Below are 23,338 nucleotides of genomic sequence, written 5' to 3' on the forward strand. Positions count from 1 at the left end.
GATATGGTCTACTTGACGGATATTATTTAAATTTGTTTTATTTATTTATTTTTTACAGTCACTATCGGCCACTCTATCTACAGTTACCCAACTTTCCAGTGATCACATATCATACTCCCAGGCCTTATAGCCCATTTGACATGGATAAAAAAAAGCATGCTGCAACTAAAGTAAGGTACGATCAACGTTTCTTTGCTTTTAATTTATTTAAAATGGGTTGCTGTTTTGAATTATATTCTTAGTCTTGGTTGCCTGTATGTGTTAGCATTTTATAGCTGTGTGTGATTCAAGTAATACCTGATCTGAAGTAGGAGATTCATTTGTCAGCAACCTGTGGGTATGGATCCGATATCGGATCCGAACCGACATGGTTTATCCAGCTATGGATCCGAGCTCCTAGCTCCTCCCCTCACCCATAATGCCCTGCTCTCCCTACATGACCTCAGATCTACTTTGCCACGCATGGTGACAGCTGGATTTTCTTGAGCTCCTGAGCTAAGTGATATTTTTCTGGTTAAAAATTAGTTTTTGATAGATTAAATTTAAAAACTGTGTGAAAGTTTTAGGTTCTCTATCTAATTTTATCTTTTTTGGGTTTAACTTACTTACCTTTTGTTACCCTCCCCTCGCTGGTGCGTAGTAGTGTGTGTGAGTTGTCTTTGGGGCCTTGCGTGAGTATGTAGTTTTCAGTACTTTACTTTTTTTTGTTTAAAAAAAAAAAAAAAAAAAAAAATGTCTGAGGCCCCAAAGCCTATTTTGTCAAAATGCTCCGAGTGTGGCCATAAGCTTTCCCCTGCTGATGGCCACAATCGGTGCGTTCGATGCCTTGGGGTTGAACACCTCACTTCTGGGTGTTCAATCTGTGCAGGGTTCAACCCCAGGGCATTGAAGGAGTGGAGGTCGAAGCTGGTCTTGGCGGGACTCTTGCCCCCGGACTCGACTTCGGCCCCCGCCCCGTCGGTAGTTACTGCTCTGGCAGTTTCTGCCTTGCCTGCTCCCTCTCCTCCTCCCGGGATTCAAACTCCCTCTATGGGTTCGGAGGAGAGGGAAGCCAGGAAGAAGGACCGGCGAGAGAAGCACCACAAGCGGCGGGCCGAGTCCTCCGTCTCGGCCCCGCCGGCTAAGTGGGCTTCTCCTCTGGCCTCTCTGGCTGCTGGCTCTCCTCCTCGGCTCCGGTCTCCTTGTTTTTCACCGGGGCCTGAGGATGAGGAGACCCGACCTCCTCCTAGGCTATCAAGGCAGCATTCAAGGCCTACCTCAGTAGCCTCGTCGAGGTCTACCTACAGCCTCTCCGATGCTGATCTGGACCGGATGATGCGAAGGTTCATCCAGGCCCAGATGCAGATGGGAGTGCTCCTGCCTCCCCCCCCCCCCCCCCTGGGGGGGAGCTCGACAATATTTTTCAAGCCCATAGCTCCTTCTCTGACCTGCTACCCGGGTTCGGAGCGCTGGGAGCCGGGCAGCCTCGGAGCCGGGGGTGGGTTGGCACCGACAGTACTGGGTACTTCGGATCCGACCCTGCCCTCGAGTTTGTTGGATCCAACCTCTCGGAGCCTTGGCCTGAGCTTCGGATCCGAGGGACTCAGTGTGCCTTCGGCGCCGTCCCTGTCGGAGCGCACTGTTCCCTCGGATCCGAGGGGCTCGGCGCCGGCTCCGATCCACTCGTCGGATCCGAGGGGGAGCCGACTTTCGGATCCTATTGTCGAGGCTGGCTCCCCCTCGGCTTTTGATGTAGTGGAGAGGGCTCTGTTGAGGGCATCCGGACCCCCGGCCCTTGCTTTGGTTCCGTCCCGCACTCCATCTGCTCTGGGCTAGGCTTCCTTAACCCGGCCACTGGGACAGCCCGCTTCACTGCCCCAAGCAGTTCCCTTGGATCTGGACATTGCTGGCGAGGGCTCCTCGGACAGCCCCCCCGAGGAAGCACCTCACAAGCATACGTGTAAGAGGAGGCACATAGACTCCCCCGAGTCTTTAACTGAAGACACTGACTTGGAGGAAGGGGAAGGCTGCCCAAGATCGCCCCCTGAGGATGTCTCCTTTGGAGACATCATGGAAATGTTACGGATAAGAGGTGGGTGGTCTGCCCCAAAGTCTTCCTCGGACGAGTCCGTGTTCTTGGAGGCATTTGAAGCGGGCCCGTCTACCTCTTGGGTGTCCCCTCCTGCCGACCCCCTGGTGGACCTTATTACCACCAGGGCATGGAAGGAACCGGGCACCGTGGAGCCAATCCCCAAGAGGCCTGACAGGATCCTTAGCCCCCCTGCTGACCGTGCCCACTGGAGTAAGGGACCCCCGGTAGATTCCATGTGTTCGGCAGCAGCCACCCAGAGGGAACTCGCCCAGGAGAGTCCCTCAGTCCATCCCCCGAGCAAGGAGTCTCGGATGATGGACCGTTTGGGGAAGCGAATGTTTAGTTCAGCGACCTTCTCAGTGAGGACGCTCAACTATTTGGCACATGTCATTAGGATGCAGCGCGATCTTATCAAGGAATACGCTGCATCCCCCCCAGAGTCCATGTCGGAGGAGGACAAACTTTTGCACTCCACCCGTATGGCCACTCTTCGTTCCGTGTCCAACACCTCTATGCGGTTACTTTCCCACGCTACCGAGGGAGCCGCTAGAGCTGCAGAAGTGGGCCTAGTCACTAGACGCCAGGCCTGGCTCCGCCACTGTGATTTTACGGAGCCCTTCAAGGCGTCATTCGCGAACGCCCCCCTTTGACTGTTCTGCCCTTTTTGGCAAGATGGTTCGCGACACCTTGGTTCAGAGCGAGAAGGACGGGAAGACGCTGTCTGCCGTCGGAGTCCGCTTCTCTGTGCCCCAGAGGTCCTACTCTAGGAACCAAAAGGGCCAGAAGATGATGTGGTTCCGGAAGTCGCAGCAATCCCAACTCGCTCCGGACAACCAGTCCTTCCGTGGCAGAGGACAGGGAGGACGCCGCCCTTGGGGCAGAGGGGCTCCCAGGAACTTTGGGTCCAGGGAACCTTTCTCTGAACGGCCCACGCAGCAACCCTGAGGGGTTGCCCAACTGTTCCACTCTGGAGGCAGTCGGGGGACGTTTTTCGGAGCATCTAGCGGCATAGGAGTCCATTACATCAGACCGCTGGGTTCTCCAGATTATATCCAGAGGTTACAAAATCCCTTTTCTTCATGTCTCAAAATTAAAAACCCTCCCCGATGTTCCACCCGATCAGAGGGAGGCCGCCTCAGCAGAAATTGGCCATCTGCTGGAAAAAAGAGCCATCCAGCCCGTCCCCCCAGACCAGATCGGATCAGGGTTCTACTCCAGGTTCTTTAGTGCCAAAAAAGACGGGGGACCTAAGACCCATTCTGGACCTGTCCCTATTGAACCTGGCAGTTCCCAAAGAGAAGTTCCGGATGGTCACTCTGCAATCCATCCTCCCCCTTCTAGGGGAGAATCACTGGATGTGCTCTATAGACCTCAAGGATGCGTACTACCACATTCTAATGGTCAGACGGTCCAGGAGGTTTCTTCGCTTCCGGCTGGGAACCAGTCACTACCAGTTCAGGGTCCTTCCCTTTGGTCTCACCACAGCCCCCAGGGTGTTCACCAAAGTATTAGCAGTGGTTGCAGCCCACCTGAGGCTTCAGGGGGTGCAGGTCTTTCCGTACCTAGACGACTGGCTTCTCACCGCCTCAACAAGGCATCTACTCTCCTTGGCAAGAGATTCCTTTCTTCGTCTAGCTCCCTGGCTAGGCATCACGGTAAACATAGAAAAGTCCAACCTGGTCCCTACTCAGATAATAGAATTTATAGGAGCCAGGTTAGACACGAGAAATTTAAGAGCCTTTCTCACGACCGACAGAGTTTGGAATCTACAACTCCAGGTGCGGGCCATCCTTCACTCCAGCTCAACACCTGCGGAATTGATCCTGAGGGCCCTAGGGTCTATGGCGGCAGCGATTACTCTTCTTCCGCTCGCCCGCTTGAACATGCGGGTGCTTCAATGGACACTTCAGGTGCATTGGTCATTTCTCTCCCTCCCCCTGCATCATCCCATTGCAATTCGCAAGGCTTGCAAGCGGTCTCTCTTGTGGTGGCTCCATTCCCCGGACCTCCACAGGGGCCGCCCTTTTTGTGCATCTCCCCCTCTCACTACAGTGACCACGGACGCTTCCCGCCTCGGTGGGGGGGGCATTTTGCGGGCCGGACGGTCCAAGGCACGTGGAGCGAATCAGAGACCTCCCTGCATATCAGTGTTCTGGAAATGAGGGCGGTGCTCTTGGCATTGCAAGCACTTTAAGCCCTCCTTCCACTGGGAACAATTGCGATTCAATCAGACAACATATCGGTGGTCTGGTACATCAACAAACAGGGGGGAACCAGGTCTTACCCTTTATGTCGAGAAGCCATGAGAGTGTGGGAATGGGCGATCTCCACCAACCGCTTTCTCATCTCAGCGCATATTCCGGGTCGGTCCAACATCCTAGCGGACAAGCTCAGTCGCACCATTCTCTCCCCGTACGAGTGGTCTCTCAATTCTCAAGTAGCGAAACGTATCTTCGCACAGTGGGGGACTCCCTGTTGCGATCTCTTTGCTTCTCCCTTAAACGCCAAGTGCGACAGTTTTTTCGCTCTAATCCCCCCTCCAGGGGATTCTCCGAGAGACGCTCTGGTGCATGCTTGGCCTCCCGGTCTTCTTTACGCATACCCCCCTCTACCTCTGATGCTTCAAGTACTTCAGAAAGCCTCTCTGTTGGGGTGCAGAATGATCCTCATTGCCCCGTTCTGGCCACGACAGATCTGGTTCCCTTACCTAAGATCTCATTCCGTGAATGCACCTTGGATTCTAGATCCCCTTCTGGATCTGATATCACACCCATCGAACCTACCAACTCCGAACCTGGACAACCTGAAGCTGACTGCTTGGCTGCTCCAGTTCCACTCCTAATCAGGACTCCCGGTATCTCGTCCCCAGTTAAGGCCATTCTGGTAGCGGCCCACAAGCCCTCTACCAGAAAAATTTACTGCAGTAAATGGAAGCGTTTCTCCATTTGGGCAGAGCGGCAAGGCCTAGATCCTTTTACGGTTCCCCTTCCTTTGGTTCTAGATTTCCTTACTACGCTTTTTAATGATGGCGCCAGTAGTTCCACAGTCAAAGTTCAGCTGGCGGCCATATCTCATTACCATGTTGGTCATGATTCAGGGTCTCTTATGTCAGCTAAGTTATGCAAAACATTCCTAAAAGGCACCTTTTTGCTCAGACCTCCTGTCAAAGAAACTGTTCCCCCATGGGATCTTTCCTTAGTACTTCAGGCCTTGACTGCTCCCCCCTTCGAACCTGCGGCCACAGTCTATCTTAAATTCTTGTCGCTTAAGACTGCTTTTTTGGTAGCCATTACTTCAGCTAAGAGAGTTTCTGAACTTCAGGGCCCTGTCCATGAAACCGCCTTATTTGATCTTTCATCCTGACCGGGTGTGCCTCAGGATCAATCCCTCCTTTCTTCCTAAAGTAGCTTCGGAAGCTAACATTAATCAGTCCATCAACCTCCCTGTTTTCTTTCCTGAGTACCAAAATAAAGGCGAATACAGGCTGCATTCCTTCGATGTTCACAGGCAGCTTCGTTTTTACCTTCATAGAACAGCTGGTCATAGGCAATCAGACCAGTTGTTCATTTCTTTTGCCAAATTCAATCTGGGTAAACCGATTTACAAAGTTTCTTTGTCACGCTGGATTTCTCAGTGTATTCTGTTGGCGTACCAAGCCTCTGGGAGGCCCGCACCGGAGGGAGTCCATGCCCATTCGACCCGGTCTGTCTCTACTTCAGCGGCCTTTAGGTCTAGGGTTCCTCTGGATGACATTTGTTCAGCAGCCACTTGGGCTTCATCTCATACCTTTATTACTCATAAGCTGGACGTCACGTCTAGAGGTAGAGCATCCTTTGGCTCCGCGGTGCTCCGGAATATCCTTCCATGATGGCCACCCAAGATTCTGGTAGCTGGGGACTCTGTCCCACAGGTTGCTGACAAATGAATCTCCTACTTCAGATTTAGAAGTTATGTACTTACCATAATGTTCCATCTGAGTAGGTGTATTCATTTGTCTGCAACCATCCCGCCGTCCTATCCCCCTGGCCTTGTTAGGTCCTGCATAGGGTGTGTTACCCTTTAGTTAGGGTAGTTGGTGCAGGGCAAACTCGATCTGAGGTCATGTAGGGAGAGCAGGGCATTATGGGTGAGGGGAGGAGCTAGGAGCTCGGATCCATAGCTGGATAAACCATGCCGGTTCGGATCCGATATCAGATCCATACCCACAGGTTGCAGACAAATGAATACACCTACTCAGATGGAACATTATGGTAAGTACATAACTTCTAATTTTTGTACATTTTGGGTAGATGTCATTGACCTGGTCTCCACAGTGACTTGCTGAGTTATGCAGCCCAACCTGTGAGCTGTCTGTTGGCTCTATTTTTAATTTCACTGAATGGGTATGCGATGCAGCCCAGCAGCCTGTGATTGTCTGCCTGAGTAATTTCACAACAGACCTTGCCACTTTGTCCACCCCATGTGCCTGTCTTCAACTTCCCTGCCACTCTGCTTGGATTCTGTTTTGGCTGAAAAAGTTTAGTTGAGCTAGCAACTGACTGTGTCTGGCCTAATCTCTGTTCCAGAGTTATTTTGCTGTAATGTGGATATTGGAGGGCTAAGTAACAGATTTCTGACACCAAACATCAGGGGGGATGATGACTTTATGGGTTCTGTTGAGGCAGTGACATCTCAGTTTTGGATCGTCAGGCTACACATTTTTCTTCCTAGTTTAAAGATGGTCAGTTAGATGGCCATTTAATCATTTTTGGTTCTCTCTGCTTTTTGATTATGTGGATTTTTTAAAACCATATTTTGTTCTCTTTCTAGCAAAAGCAGCAGCTCTAACATTTACACATTGTTCTCTCTGGTTCTCCATTTGAGATTATCCCTCCTTCTATTCCACTCTTTTCCTGAAATTCATGCATTTTAATGAGTACACACCTTATGCTGGCATGTATTGTCATGTGATGTACCATGCTAGAAGGTCATGCCTACCTCCTAAATTTGTTTATTTTGTACTACTTGCATATAGGATTTCGAAAAATTCCTGGATTTGTTGTCTGTAACACCTAAGTCATCAAAGTGCTCATGTGGCCACCATATCTTAAGTAAAGACCCATAGTGTTTCTCTTGCTTTTGAAAGGAATGTGCAATGAAGCAGTGGACAAGTGCCAGAGAATAAACTTGGCCACCTGAAGATGCAGAATGGGGGTGTTCTTGGCTTGCCTTTCTTTGAGAATGGCAAAGGTTGAGTGCCTAGTATGAGATCAGTTGGAGGATGTCTAACACTGCCTCAGATGTTTGTCCTAGCATTGTCAGTGTAGAAGAAATGGAATGCAAATTTCAGTCCCGTGTAGAAGAAATGGAATGCAAATTTCATTCACATGTTTCCAGAGGCAAGTCTTTTCTCCAAGATGGTCTACCTGTCAGTATGCACTTTGCAGTTGAGCTAGAGTTGAAGGTCACTCCCATGTTCACCTTCAGCTAATGATAAATGGACTGGGAGAAGTGCAACCCTGGCAACCAGTTTGAGGGGAAATGGGCACACCTAGACATTGTTTGAACAGGCAGGCATGTTGGCTGTCATCCTGTTCCTGTGAGAATGCCCTAAAATCTAAAGAAAGATGGTGAATAAATTGCAGTTTGCTTGTCTGGTCTGCTGGATCTCTGGTATGAACCTTGAGTGAAGGAGATTTTGTGTCATAAGAGAGTAGATGAATATACCCCTGATGTCCGCACTAAACCCCATGTGAGTGTTTTAAGACCTTGCATCATTGCTTGATAGATAGTTTGCACTCCTGAAGATAACTGTTTATGCAGCTGGGAAGCACTGCTCCTTCATCTCAAATGAAGGTGAAAGTCTTACATAAACCCCTGACTGAATGGAGTTCGGATCTTTGACCTTACCGGACCTCCTTGAGCAGACTAAAGCACTGGACAAGGGATGGTAAGATGGTGTTTTGCTTTTCGTGTTAGCGTGTGGATTGCAAGCCATTTTGTTCATCTGTCCAGATTCCATTCCTGTGTGGTCAATAATGTACTGGTATGGCTTAGCTTTTCTTAACTCAAGAAAAGCCCACTTATAAGGCTGGTCTCTCTCTCTCTCTCTCTTTCTCTCCCTCTCAACTTTTTCTGCATGGCTTTGATTTTGTCTACTTAGTGTGGCTGAAGCTCTTCTCCTTTAAGGAGCTGTGGTTGAGCGGAACATGGTAATACTGATCACAACTCTGTTTCAGCTCTGTTCTCTGGTCCCTTTCATTGCCTGCTTTTGACACCAGGGGTTTTGGAACCGGATGACGATCCCATATTGATATATGGGCACCTTCAGATTTTATCTCCCTAAGTGTCTATGCCATAGGTGTCCTGAGTTGCAGGTGCTGACCCCCCACTAGACACAAAAGGATCAGCACCAGCCTCAATGCTTTCAGAATAGTTGTTGTCAAAGCTTTCATTTGTTTTTGAATTTTGAGTGCTGAAGTCTGTGCTTGACTGTGTAAGTACTGACATTTTTCCCAGTGTTGGTGCTGACGTGTTTGTTGCAAATGGATTCATCTCCAGGCACCACAGTGGATTATTCATCTTGGAGGAAATATTCTTTAAACAGGAGCAGACAAACCTGCTCCCTCAGATCCACCGCTATATGTTGTTGGAAGCAGATCCTTTGGAGTACTTATCCGTCTTGTCCTGCCAGGACAGAGGACCGGAAAGGTAGAGGGAACACATTCAATCTGGGTTGCCTTCTTTCTCAGGAGAACTTGGATGAAATCCCACCAAGCCTCTCAAGGAAAGGGGTTATGCAAGAAGATGCATACAGACTCCCCTTCAAGATCTGTGTCTGGGGAGGGGGACTTTAATGGGAAGGATTAAACTTCAGCCCTTCCTGGCCTATTGACTCCACCTACCCTGAGGGAGCAGTCCTTCAGGAAGCCTAAAGATCCTCACCTCCAGCAGCCTGGATGACCCCCCCCAACCCACCCCAGATAAATTTAATAGATATGTGGGCATACTCTTGGATAAAGCGTGATGCAGAGTCTGTACCCAGGAAGCCGGGACAGTGTGTTGCAGTCCTCCAAGGAGAAACCATGCTGGAATAACGGGACACTTGTGATATTCCATTATGTTGTCGGTGGCCACCAAGTGAGGCTTCAGAAGATGCCCAGGTTAACTAACCCCAAACAAGAATTTGTGGGTTGTGGCTAGATTAATAAAGCATGTCTATGCATCACATATACATCAGGGTGATGAATTACTTGCCATATATGTTGAGGTTTTAGACATAACAAGTGGATAAGACACTAAAAACCTTGAAACAGTTGCCAACTGGATGTGTCAGTAAAGAATTGGAGACCCAGATGTTTGCTGTAAATTCCATTGCATTGCTGTCAAGAGTATCCCCTACTCAACACAGGATGGAGAAACCCCTTCAAGCTTAAGCATCACAATGAGACATCACACCTGGCTGCATCTGACTAGTTTCTTGGAATGCTTTAAAGTAGCCTGTCAGTGCCCCTTTTGCAGGACCCTCAGTGTTTGTACAAATAGTAAAAACAAGCTGCAGCAGTGAGAGTTGGAGGGAGGACTTTACATAATCGAATTACTGAAAGCTCGAATTGCATATGGTCGAGACCATATGCTCGAGCTTTCAGTAAATCGAATGTGTAAAGTGTTAAATAACACTTTACTTACCTTAAAACATTACTTGCACACAGAGGCAAGGATCCTTGTACGCTCTTGTATGTAAGTAATGTTTTCTTTTTTTTTTTTTTGCGATGTTGACAGGAAATGGGAAATCTCCCATTTTGTGCATCCACGTACAGCACAAAATGGGTGATTTCCCTTTTCCCCACTGTAGCGCGATCTCTGAGTTGGTATATTTAAGTAGGGGTGTGTGGGGGGCACAGGGGGGCAAAGCCCCCCTGCAAAAGTGATGTTTGATTTTATTTTAGGAGATCGCGTTTCCAAAAAATTATCTTATGGTCTCCACCATATGAAGTTAGTTTTTTTTGGGAATTCGAGCTTCTAAAGTGAATCAGAGCTGGAGGATAATATTACCACAGCTGATGAGGTTAAATTCTTTGCTTCCCAAAGATTGTTTCTGAGAAATCGAAAGGGAACTAAGAAAATTGTTGTTTTAGGAGTTACAGCAGTTTGATATTAGTTCCTGGGGTACAGGGAACTTTGCCAAGAGCCAATATCAAACAGGCAGAGGTGGGCTGTACCAGGAAGAGGTGTACTGTCCCTTCCCTGGGACCAGGTTATATGAACCCTGAACAACTGAGAAATTGTCTTCCTGTCAAGGCAGTCTGGGTGTGCCTCTGCCTGCATCCGCTAGAGTGGCAAACAGTCATTCAAGACATTTGAGTATGATATCGTATCCAGGGGATCTGATGATTTTTCTTTTTCCATCTGATTCAAAGTATGGGTTGTCAGATCCAGCTGGATCTGACTTCGGCACCTTATATCAAAGCTTACGATCGGAGAACTGTCTCCTCTCTTAACCACATTTCCCCTCTCCTAACCACAGTTCCCCTCTCCTGTCCAAACTACCTCAGACTGAGTTTGTTGCTTGTGTAATCCAGATGCTTAGACCAAGATCTCCATTATTCATGGTAAGTGAATGCTTTTTTTTCTTCCTTTAAAAATTTTTGATACTTCTGTTAGGGCTAGGATGTAATATGTATATGTATACACACATGTATAGACTAATTTGTGTGTGTGTGCACACGCACATGCATTTACATAGATAAGTAAATTGCTAAACGTAGCCAAGTAGAAAAGGTTAACACATCTGTGTATGGGCTTCAGCAGTAGAGTTTAACTCAAGGTTTTCGGAGCAGTCACTGCAGCTCGGGACTTCAGCACTCAACAGTTTGGTTCTGAGGTGGTCCTTGGGGCCTTCAACCACTGGAATCAAGAGGGCTTCTAATTTAATTAATTTGGATGGTTCTTCAGTTTTAGTGGCTGAGTCTGCTTTCCAAGCTGTGGAGAGTGCCTTGGCCTGGACCAAGATGACTGGCATGCTGCTAGAGTTTGGATCCATCCAGACTCCCTCTGATGAGTGTATCCCTCTCCTCGCATTCTGGTAGGCCAGGGCAGACTGGTAACTTAGGCTTTGAGACAAAATGGTACTAGAGTCCCACATCCAATTCTGAAGCGTCCCCCCTCAGGCAGTCCCAAGGCACATTCCCCAAAAGATGACTTTTAGTAGTAAGCATACTGACTCCTCTCCTGAGACTGTCACCATCTTTAGAGGAGAAGGATCCCGAAGGTCCTCCCCTAAAGACTTCTCCTTCAGCGACATCCTCAAATTGATGAAACAGCGAGGGGAATGGTCCACCAAAGCTTCTTCTGATGAGTCAGTATTTCTCGAAGCTTTTGGGTCCTGCCCTTCAACGTCCTGGGTGGTCCCCCACTCTGACTCCTTAGTCGACCTTGTAACTCAGTCTGGAAGGAGCCTGATGTGGTAGACCCCATTTCAAAAAAGCCAGACAGAATTTTAGTTGCCCGTCAAGAAAGGAAATTTGGGGCCAGAGGTCCCCCTGTAGATGCCGTGGTGGCAGCAGCAGCCACTAAAAATGAACTGTCTGAGGAGAGTTCCTCTGTCCATCCCCCTAACAGGGAGTCTAGGGAATTGGACAAATTAGGGAAATGGACATATGCTGCTTCAGCCACATTCTCACTTCATGCACTGAACTGTATGACTTGCTTAACATGCTTGCAGAGGGATTTGATAAAGGAACTTTCTAATTCTCTGGTGGGTAACTTACCAGTGGATAACCAAAAAAGTTTGGATTCCCCGTTGTCTACCTTACACTCCTGTTCGAATGTAGCCATAAGACTGCTTTCTAACACAACAAATGGTGTGCAGCCCAAGCAGCTGGTATAGGCATTACAATGTGTCGTCATGCCTAGATGCGGCTCTGTGACTTTGTGGATCAGGCTGAATCAGACAACCCACACATTGAACCTGATGGCAAGAAGCCAGCACAGCTCTATCATTATGATAAGTTCATAACTTTCGTGTATACCATACAGTCTTCACAACTACCCATAGAAATCACCCTCTCTTCCACCCACAGTACTACACTCCCAGAGAAGCGAGGCTCGGCAGGAGGTGCAAAACCTTCTGTTCAAAAGAGGAATGTATATGGTCTTACCAGACCACAGAAGATCCAAATTCTGCTAAATGTTCTTAGTGCCAATACTTGGGACTTCAGAAAGATTCTAGACCTCAGCTGCCTGAATCGACACACAACAAAAATTGTCTTGAATGGTCACAGTGCAGTTCATTTTACTTTGTTTGCAAGCTGGAGTTTGTTCTCGAGACCAAACAGCACATCCAGTTTCTTGCATATCAGGATACCCAAACCATCCAGAAGATTACTTTGCTTTCAGATGGATGCCAGTCCTTACCAGTTCAGAGCCCTACCCTTTAGTCTCACCACAATCCCCTCGGTGTTTACAAAAGTGCATGGCTCCTGTTGCTAATTCATATGCTACTTTTGGGAAGAAAAATCTTTCCTTTTCTAGATGACTGACTCATTGTTGTGCCCACAATGGAGAAATAAATCTTTGTGCAAAGCAATACTGATTCCAGTTGTGCCTTTCCTTGGTGCTCTGTATAAACCTGATGCATCCCAGCATTTTACATTCATCGGGTGTCAGTTGAACACTGTGTGACAGATGGCCATCTTTCTTCTAGACAGAGTATCAACAATAGTTCAAGCTGTAACAAATCTGTGTCGCAACCCAAAACCAGATGCAGACCCTGTTCTCAAGGTTTTTGGCTACATGGCAACCGTTATACAACCTTATGTGCCAGATTCCACTTCAGAATTTTGTAATGAACACTAAAAGGACAGTGGCATCAGACAACACAACTCAACCCATGACAGACATAACTTATTCAAACTTAAGTTTGAAACACCTGATCCGATCTTGCTTCTGTCCACCAACTGTTTGGATATCTACAGCTCTAGACTTTTTGCATACAAGGCCCAGGCCCCTCCCCTCCCCCTCCCATAATATCTTTTGTTAGCTAAATACTACAGATCTTGTTTGCCACTCGAACACTACAGATGTGGATGTTCATCGTGCATACAGCTGCAGTCATAACAGATGGATTCTCCTGCCGTCAGGTGGGTCCTCGGTCGGCCGAATTCCAAAGTCTAGGTCCGGCGTCGGTTGTCGTCGCTTCTTCCCTGACGTCAGTGCGCCAGGGGCATAAAAGAACCAGCCGACGTCATTTTCTTCAGTCTTTCTTGCCGCGCGGTGCCCGAAGCAGAAGCAGTTCGCAAGTGCCGGTCGGCCAGCTCCTGAAATTACGAAAATTTTGCAACCTAAGTCTTCTTGAAAGCTAAGTACCCCGTTGGGGAAACTTTTCTTGCCTCAGACCGATGTCAGACAATGTTAATAATTGTATTTCTTGTGGGAAGCAAATACCGCATAAGGATTTTCATTCCCTTGGCATTCCTTGCTTAGGCCCAGACCACGACGTCTCGGTCTGTCGTTTTTGTGCTACATTCAACAAACGCACCATTAAGCGTCGGGCGGAGTTCGCCCAGCACTATTTTGGCAAAAAATTAACTATATTATGTCGTCGGATACTCCGACTCCAGTTTTGTCTAAAAAACGCAAAGATAAGGACCGACACACGAGGTCCGCGGCCTCTACCGACACCACGCCAAAGCCGACTACAGGTGATCCGGTTCTCAGCGAGGTGCCTACGCAGCCCCTGCCTACCGACGACACTTCATTGGCAGTGTCTTCTGTGCCCGAGGTCACAGGCTCCTCGGCCCACACCCCGACTACAGATACTGAAGCCACTCTTAGTGATGAATCTCTAAATGTAGACAGGTCTGCCTCCTCTCAAGGTGTCTTCAGACCTTCCTCTTCTTTTTCTATCAAGGCTTTCACTAAATCTAAAGCAGCCATGCATTCTAAGAGACAAGCTCCACAGGGCCCTTCTCCAGGCCCCATGCCTAAAAAACAGATGCTTAAAATGGCTGAGGATTTGATTACTCTTATCAGGGGTTCTCAACCCCCCCCCCCCAGACAAGAGGCCCAGAGTGGAGGAAGAATCCCCCTCCTCTGACCAGGCCTCCATTATTTCAGAGCACTCTGATGAACAGGAACATTCTTACTCCCCTTTTGAAGATTCTGATGCTGAGGAGTCCATTCCCTCTGTTTCCCCCCCAGAGGATTACTCATTTGGGGAAACCTTGCATACCTTAAGGGAACACTTCCACTGGGAAGGCCAAGAGTACTCAGATTCCAAGAAAAGGCTTAGGGATTTTCTCTTGCTACCCCAGCACAGGCCTCTGGCTATACCTCCTGTCTTAGACATACTAGATGATGTGTACTCGGAGGCCTGCCTTAACCCGGACTCTCTACCTTCAGCCCCAGTCAAGCCTGACAGGTACTACCTGGTTCCTGACTCACACCAATTTTTATACAAAAGCCATGCGGCTGACCCAGAAACTATCTCACAGGGCCCCAAGGGAATTAAGGCCTCCACTGCTAAAAACCCATTACCTTCCGAGAGAGATTCCAGATCCTTAGAAAGGTGGGGGGGGAAAAAGGGTATACACCTCGGCCACCTTAACCATGAGGGCATTAAACTGCCAGTTCCATATGCTAAAGTATCAACAGTTTCTGTTATCACAGTTGAGAAGTAAAATGTCACAACCTGAACAACGGAGTTGCAGGATTTGATGCATAGTGCAGAACAAGTGGGTAAACATACCTTGCAATGTGGTTTTGATGCTCTAGAGGCCTCGTGTAGAGCTGCTGTTACAGGATCAGTCATACGTAGACATGCCTGGCTCAAGGAGCAAACCTTACCAGGTCATGTCAAAGCTAAATTACTAGATGCCCCTCTACAAAAGGATGTATTATTTGGTGTTAAAGCTGAGGAGGTATTAAAGAAAATGGAGGAAAAGGCTAAATCAATGCAAACAGTGAAAGATTTTCTACAGGTACAACCTCCACGTTTCAGTAGAAATTGGTCTTCCAAAAATTGATTCTTTCCAGCCACGGACAGACCCCAAAGAGGTAGATACAGGCGCCCGAGGGGCAGAGGGCAATATCAAGGATCGTTTAGAGGCAGACAATGGCAAGCTCCTACACAAAGAGGTGGTGAGGATAGTTTGCAGCCATTCAGAAAGCAAACCCAATGACTTTCCCCTTTGCATGCCAAGCAAGGCTCAAATGGCAGCACCCTTAGGCGGAAAACTGGCATTATTTTCAAAAAATAGGCATATTGTCACAAAAGACAAATGGATCCTGGACATTATAAACAGAGGCTACAGATTCCATTTTCACACCCTTCCAGAAATGAGAGGCATGCCAAACCTGCCACACAATCAAAGGACAGAGGCACAAAGACAAATTTCAGATCTCATGGACATGAAAGCTATTCAAGAGGTACCTACTCACGAACAAGATCAAGGTTTTTATTCCAGACTATTCCTGGTACCACACGCACAGCAATTGGTGTTCTTCATTTGTATATTCTATATACTTGGATCTGTGAAGGAGTAGAGGAGTTGTGTTTCCTTTATTCCTGGTACCAAGGAAGGGAAAAGATTGGAGACCTATTTTGGACCTATCCATCCTAAACACATTTTTACTCGTACCAAAATTCAAGATGCTCCCATTACAGCAGCTTCTTCCCATGCTGGGCAAGGAGTCTTGGCTGGTAACATTGGGCCTCAAGGAGGCATACCTGCATGTCCCAATCAGACAAAATTGCAGAAGATACCTCCGATTTTCTTGCACGTTCAACCCATTATCAATTCTCTGCATTGCCCTTTGGCTTATCTACTGCACCCAGAGTATTCATGAAATGCCTGGCATCAGTAATTGCCTACTGCAGACTTCAAGGGATACAAACATACCCATATTTGGACGACTGCCTGATCCAAGCGGACAGCAAGCACATACTTCTGAAACATCTGGCTTTTGTAATACTGTTGTTGAATTCTCTGGGATACACAGTCAACAAAAAGAAATCAATAATACCCTCTCAGAAAATAATTTTCCTGGGTGCCAACTTGGACACAAACACCCAGATGTCCTACCTCACGCCAGAGAAGCAGGGGCAACTAACTCAATACTTCAGAACACTAGCAAATTTCACCAGGCTGACTGCAAGGAAAATCCTGCAGGCTCTGGGATTCATGGCATCTTGCATCCTACTAATCCCATGTGCAAAGCTGTACATGAGGAAACTTCAATGGTACCTGAAAAACCTATGGTCTCAACACAGCCACAGTTTGGAAACAATAATACCACTAATTCCATGTCTTCAAAAGGAATTTCTGTGGTGGGCTCAAGCATGCCATGTGGTGGGCTCAAGCATGCCAAACAAACACAGGTCTCCCATTCTGCAAGCCTCAAGCAAATCAAGTCATCACAACAGATGCCTCGGACTACGCCTGGGGGGCGCACATGACAGATCGGTGCATTCAGGGCAAATGGTCCCAAAAAGAAAAGCACCTTCACATCAATCAAAAGGAAATGCTAGCAGTAATAAATGCTATTATAGCTTTCAAAGACCTTCTGCATCCAAATAAACTATTGATAAGGACAGACAACACCACAGTAATGTGGTACATAAACAGGGAGGAACCCATTCATACCCCCTATGCAGGCTGGCCATGTCACTTTGGAACATGGCTCTGGAATTACAAATCGAACTTCAAGCACAGTACTTGCCAGGCAAGGAAAACACGCTGGCAGACAACCTAAGCAGAAATATGACAGATCCACACGAATGGAAGTTGCATCCTCAGGTTTTTACAGAGATAATTCAAGCATGGGGAAGGCCAGACATAGATCTCTTTGCCTCCCACAAAAATCACCAATTGACAAAATTCTGCTCAAGGACTTTTGATCCACAGGCCTGGAGAGTGGACGCTCTCTCTTTCAGTTGGACAACAATGACAGTTTATGCCTTTCCACCTCTTCCTCTGCTGCCCAAAGTTCTATTTAAAACCAGAGCAGACAGACCAAAGATGATTCTCATTGCTCCAGACTGGCCAAGACAGCACTGGTACCCACTCCTGAGGAGCCTGACGCATTCCCCACCATGGACCCTACCTCTAATGCCTCTTCTTCTGACTCAGCACAGCTTCAAAACTCTTCAGTCAGCTGAAAACACTGTCTGGCCACATGGAAGATTCCTTAACATCACAACAGACCCTACTCTCCAAGGAGGTGCAGGATGTCATTTTGGAGGCCAGAAGGCTGTCTACTAGAAAAGCTTACTCCGCAGAATGGAAATGGTTTTGTGCCTGGAATGAGAAAAAGGGCCAGAATCCTGGAAAACTGAATTTACCTCAAATATTGCAGTATCTAGCTGAGCTGCTAAGCAGTGGACTTTCATTCTCCTCCATCAAAATCCATGCCTCAGCCATTTCTGCAGAATAAAACACTGATCCACTTTTATTCTCTCACCCCCTCTTAAGACAGTTCCTCAGAGGGGCTAAGAATATAAAACCCCCAGGGAAACAACCAATACCTGTTTGGGATCTCAATTTAATTCTAGAAAAACTGACCTTGCCTCCTTTTGAGCCAGCTGCCTCAACAGATTTGCAATATTTGTCTTGGAAAACAGCTTTCCTTCTGGCTATCACCTCAGCTCATAGGGTATCTGAACTACAAGCCCTCATGGCTATGCAGCCTTTTATCATCTTCCATCAGGACAGAGTATCCTTACGAACCAACCCGTCCTTTATGCCAAAGGTGGTATCCAGGGTAGCTTTGAATCAGGCTATACACTTACTTACATTCTACCCTAATCCTCAAAACAAAGGGGAGAGACTACTACATTCCTTGGACATCCACAGACAGCTGCGTTATTATTTGGACAGAACAAAGCCTTTCAGAAAATCAGAACAGCTCTTTGTGTCCTATGCTATAGGAGCTCAAGGGAAGCCAATTTCCAAACGGACAATCTCAAAATGGATAGCCCACTGCATACGCTTTTGTTACTCTTTTCATGGTAAAACTATACCTGCAGGCATCAGATTTCACTCCACAAGGGCCACAGCTACCTCTGCAGCCTTCCTCAGAGGAGTTCCTACCAAAGATATTTTGGAAGCAGCCACTTGGAGTTCTGTGCATACCTTCTCCAAGCACTACCACCTACCATTATACTCCAAAACTAGAGCAGGCTTTGCCACTGCAGTTTTGCAGGGCATTCTGGCTCCTCCTAGTGTCACTTAGTGCCTACCACCCCTTTCTTAGCTTTGGGAATCTACCCATCTGTTATGACTGCAGCTGTATGCACGATGAACATAGTACAGATGTTCTTCATCTCACATTGCTGCAGTCCTTACATATGGGTAGTCCGCTGTCTTCGGTCGGCCCGAATACCAAAGTATTAGGCTGACGTCGGTCAAGGCGCTTAAAACTGACATCAGGACGTCAGGGTACAAAAGCGCATGACCGACGTCATTTCCTCAGTCTTTTTTGCCGCATGGTCCGATGCAGAAGCAGCGTTGCAAGTGCCGTTCGGCGTTCTGAAATTTTTCGAATTCGGAGTTTCAGACCGAATCCAAGTTGGCTAAGTACCCCGTAGGGGATTATTTTGGTTTTTTCTTGCCTCAGTGTTTTACCGGATGTCAGCCTTCCTCAGAGGAGTTCCTACCAAAGATATTTTGGAAGCAGCCACTTGGAGTTCTGTGCATACCTTCTCCAAGCACTACCACCTACCATTATACTCCAAAACTAGAGCAGGCTTTGCCACTGCAGTTTTGCAGGGCATTCTGGCTCCTCCTAGTGTCACCTAGTGCCTACCACCCCTTTCTTAGCTTTGGGAATCTACCCATCTGTTATGACTGCAGCTGTATGCACGATGAACATAGTACAGTTTTGTACCTACCATAAATGTAGATGTTCGAGTGCTAATACAGCTGCAGTCCAGGTTTCCCTACTTCCTTCCCCTCTTGGGACAGGCCTATTGGCTAACACCTCCTCATACAACCTGATTGGGGTATTCTTTTATGGTGTATTTGCTTGCAACTACTGTATTTTGATTATATTGCATTGCTTTATTACACAAATTTATGTATTGCCTTCCTTCTGGGGGCACCTGACATCTGGGGCAAGAAAAACTGAAGAAAATGGCGTCGGCTGGTTCTTTTATACCCCTGGTGCACTGATGTCAGGGAAGAAGCGACGACAACCGACGCTGGACCTAGACTTTGGAATTCGGCCGACCAAGGACCCGCCTGATGGCAGGAGAACCCATCTGTTATGACTGCAGCTGTATTAGCACTCTAACATCTACATTTATGGTAGGTACAAAACTGTACTTTTCCGTGGCTCAGTGTTAGCAGATAAGTTGTATTTTTTGTATGGTTATTTTATAGTTGAGGTTCTTGGCTAGTGCTACTTAATTTTTTTCCTTAAATTAAAAAAAATTTGTGTTAGTTAGCCTCTTTTTCTTACTGTTAGCCAAGGTTCCTGTCCTACAACATTTATTGCCTAAAACCTAGGGGTTGTTTATATTGGTTAACTTAGTGTTTGGTGCATTGGTGTAACTTTTCCTTTGGTGGTTTGCATTAACTTTGTTGCTTCAGGATGTCTGATAAGGCCTCTGGGTTTAAAAAGTGCATTTCTTGTCACCATTGGATTCCTTCACGGGATGCACACTGTGTATTTGCTGTTTGGGGGTCCTCCCATTTCAACATGGATTGTTGTGCTTGCTCTGCTTTCAGAGCTAGAGCTCCATTTGACCAGTGGTCTAAACTTGCCTTAAAGGGGCTTCTTCCTGTCTCAGCAGAAAAAGGTAACCCTTGCAATCTTCTTGTCTCTCCAGTAAGAAATTATCAGAGAAAAATAATGGCAAAAAGTGAAGGACAAGGATAACCGGTGCTGTACAAGAAAATCAATCTCTGAGAAACGTGGGGTGAAAGAACCTAGAAATGGTCCCTGATTCGTAGGGGCCATTACGTCCATTTCCAAATGTTCAGAAGACTTCATAGCTGACCTTAGTTTCAGAACAGATCAAGAAATGCTCTCCTACTCTACCCCTTTCTGGATCCAGGTTCTCTGGAACTAGTTAATTCAAGGTGATATTCCCCCTTCCTGCAGGAGCGAACTTTTCAGTGCATCTCCACACCACCTTCTATGGCCTCTTCTAAGATCAGTGAAGTCTATCAGGACCTTGTCCAAAGCAGATATGGAGAAGATGATGAAATTCCTGAAGACCCAGATTCAGCTGTTGGAGGGCTGGGAATTGTTTCTCTTACACCTTTGGTAATTACTATTTCTGTGATCCAATCTTCAGATCTGTTGGCTCTGGATCAAGAGGGTATCCCTAGGATCTACCTGTGTTGGAGCCAAAATACTGGGTCTTTTAGATTCTCACAACAACTCTGACCTGATCAACTACAGCATCTGATTTTTTTTTTGTTAGTGGGGTCAACTGTGCTGCGATCTTTGTGTCTCTCTCCTCAAGTATAGCGGGTTCTTTGCCCTGGTCCCTCAACAAGGGGGGGGGGGGGTCAGCATCCTATTGAAGAGAAAAACATCCTCATTGCACCCTATTGGCCTTGTCAGGTCAAGTTTCCCTTTTCCTGACCTCATCTTATTTATCCTCTGTGGATACTAGACCCATGTCCAGACCTCTTGTCTTACCCTACAGGAATGCAATATCCAAACATAAACTGCCTCAAGTTAACCGCATGGTTTCTACAGTTCGTGATTGCTAGACTGGGCTTTCTTCCCCAGTTCGACAGATTCTTTTATCCTCTTAAATGCCTACCACTAGGAAAACTTACAAGAGTAAATAGAAAAGATTTATTATCTGGGCCCTTCAGAGAAATTTGGATCTTTAATCTGCCCCAGTCTCAGGAGTTCTTGACTTTTTGGCCTTCATCTTTAACAGTGGGGTGAGTTACTGTACTGTCAAAGTTCAACTAGGGACCATTTCAAGTTTTTTACTCTGAAGAGAATAATTCTTCCTTGACTTCCTTGAAATTATGCTCTGCCTTCTGCTAAGATTGACCTTGTCCTGGAAAAGAAATTTTTTGGTCGCTTCAGCCTTTTCTAGTTGAGTATTTGAACTCCAAAACCTCCATACTTGATCCTTTAAGATAGGTCTCATTACGCACAAACACATCCTTCCTACCTGAGGTGGCTTCCAAAGCCAACTTGAATCAAGTCATTAATTTCCATGTTCTTTCCTCCTTTTTCAAACAAAGGTGAATACGTGCTCTATCTTCTGGGCGTGCATCAACAGCTGAGATTTTATTTACACACAGCACAGGATTTCAGAAAATTTGATCAGTTTGCATCTTTTTCCAAGCAAGTTGGGTAGAGCAGTTTCTAACATGACTCTAGCCAAATGGCTGGCTGACTGTATATTTTTTGTTTATGAAGAAAGAGGTTTAGCTTTCCCTAAGCCCTAGAAAGCACATTCCACGAGATCTGTAGCAACCACTGGCCTTAAGAATTTCCATAGATATTTGCGAAGCTGACATTTGGTCCAATCCTCCTACTTTATTGCTCATTACAAATTAGATATACTGCCTAGACATAGGGCAGCATTTGGTTCCACCATACTCCAGAATATCTTTCCATGTGAACCACCTAAGAAGGTTCTTCTACCTGTGGACTCTGTCCTGTCAGTTGAGGAATGAATGAAATTGACATCCGATACAAAAATTATGTACTCACCATAATGATGCATCTGTGTTCTCCATTTTTAGTCTTCAACTCCCCACCCTGTTTCCCCCTTCCTTCTGTCGTAGTGAGGCCTAAGGGATGTCCTGTCGTAAACTCGCCTGCTCCCTGCTTTGAGCTCCAGCCTTTCTGTATGGTCTTTTCTTGTATCTTGTTATAATAGATTGTCGGGTTAATGTCACTGATGTTATGTGATCCTATCTCGCCTACATTCTGTACTGATGGGTTCGGAGCCGATCCTCGGCTCCAACTCGGCACACTATACTATAGAGCGAAGTCTCTTATTGGCTGAGCTATTCTACATCCCAGGATGCACCACCACAGCTTCCCCAGATCTCGTTTGCCGCTTTACAGCAAAAGACGTGGTCTCGGACTTGGCTGAGCTAAGTGTCCATTTCTTCACAAATTTCTGTCAAATTTTTTGACTAACCCCAAAAGCTGTTTTAACAGCTATCGTTGTTGTGTGGCTGACTTTTTGATTACGTTTTTGTGGTGAATTTGTCTGTTTTTTGAGGGAAAGGATCCCGTTTAAGTTAGAGGTGCCTTGCCCTCGCGCGTGAGTGTTATATTTACGGTCAGTCTTGCTGTTGTGTTATTTTTGGTCAAGTATCCCGTTTTCAGTTAGAGGGGTCTTGCCATTATTTGCTTTTCTTGACAAGTTTTGAAGAAAGTTTCTTTTTTGCACTGTTTGAGAGTCAATATGTCGAAAGAGCACAGACAATCAGGGTTCAAGAAGTGCTCTAAATGCAGCTATAAAATGTCCATTACGGACGATCACTCTCTGTGTGTATTGTTTAGGCCCTAAACATCTTCAAGAGTCTTGCAGCATTTGTCACGCTTTTTCCTCCCGGGTCCTCCAAGAGAGGAAAAACAAATTGATTTTAAAAGGGCTTATTAAACCTACTTTTGAGGAGGCTTTATCTTCTTCCTCTTCTCCCTCGAAGAAAAAGAAATCGTCGGCTCCAACCAGCCCGTCGGAACCTGCCACAAAGAAATCTCAGCAGGCTTCTCCATCAGCCCCACAGACTTCGGAGCCGAGGGCGGAACGGTCTGCCTCGATGCCTTCAGCCTAGACTCCTCTGACTTCGGAGCTGACGGCTAGAGCTTCGAGAGGCAGGTCACCTTCATCGGCTCCACTGTCTTCGGAGCCGATGAGAGTTGCCTGCTCAGACTCTTCCCCTTCGGCGCCGAAGTCCTCTTCGGCACCAAGGGAAATTGCAATGGTTGTGGAGTCTCCCTCGGCACCGATATTGATCGAGACGATTCGGAGCCGGTCCCCCAGTCCTTCGGAACCGGTGGAGAAGTCGCCTCGAACCCGTTCGATCTCTTCTCTGTCTTCGAGGATGTCTGATTCGGACATTGACAGGGTACTTCAAAGGCTGTTTCAGTCTCCAGTCTTCCAGAAGTTAGTGTCTGCTTCAGCCCAGTCGGCTCCGGAGCCGATTGCCCACCCTGTGGTCTTAGTTCTTCCTCCAACAGCCTCGGCGCCGTTGGAGTCTGTGCTGGTGGAGCCGGTGGAGGTTTTCGGGTCGACTCCGACCCTTACTCCAACCCCAACCTTCGGGTCGGAGTTCGGTACACGGACCTCCT

The 23,338-nt window shown here is 47.0% G+C and overlaps 1 protein-coding gene across 2 annotated transcripts in view; it reads left to right on the forward strand.

Annotated features, from left to right (window-relative positions):
- Window positions 1-23,338, forward strand: part of DBF4 (DBF4 zinc finger) — an 866,998-nt gene that overhangs the window by 699,612 nt on the left and 144,048 nt on the right. For both annotated transcript variants that reach the window (XM_044067525.1, XM_044067524.1), the window contains exon 10: window positions 59-175. In XM_044067525.1, coding sequence (XP_043923460.1) covers window positions 59-175 — 117 coding nt within the window. The remainder of the gene's footprint in view (window positions 1-58; window positions 176-23,338) is intronic.

The sequence above is a fragment of the Protopterus annectens genome, chromosome 3.part1 (genome assembly GCF_019279795.1).
Source record: "Protopterus annectens isolate FY-2018-M chromosome 3.part1, PAN1.0, whole genome shotgun sequence".
Lineage (NCBI taxonomy): Eukaryota > Metazoa > Chordata > Ceratodontiformes > Protopteridae > Protopterus > Protopterus annectens.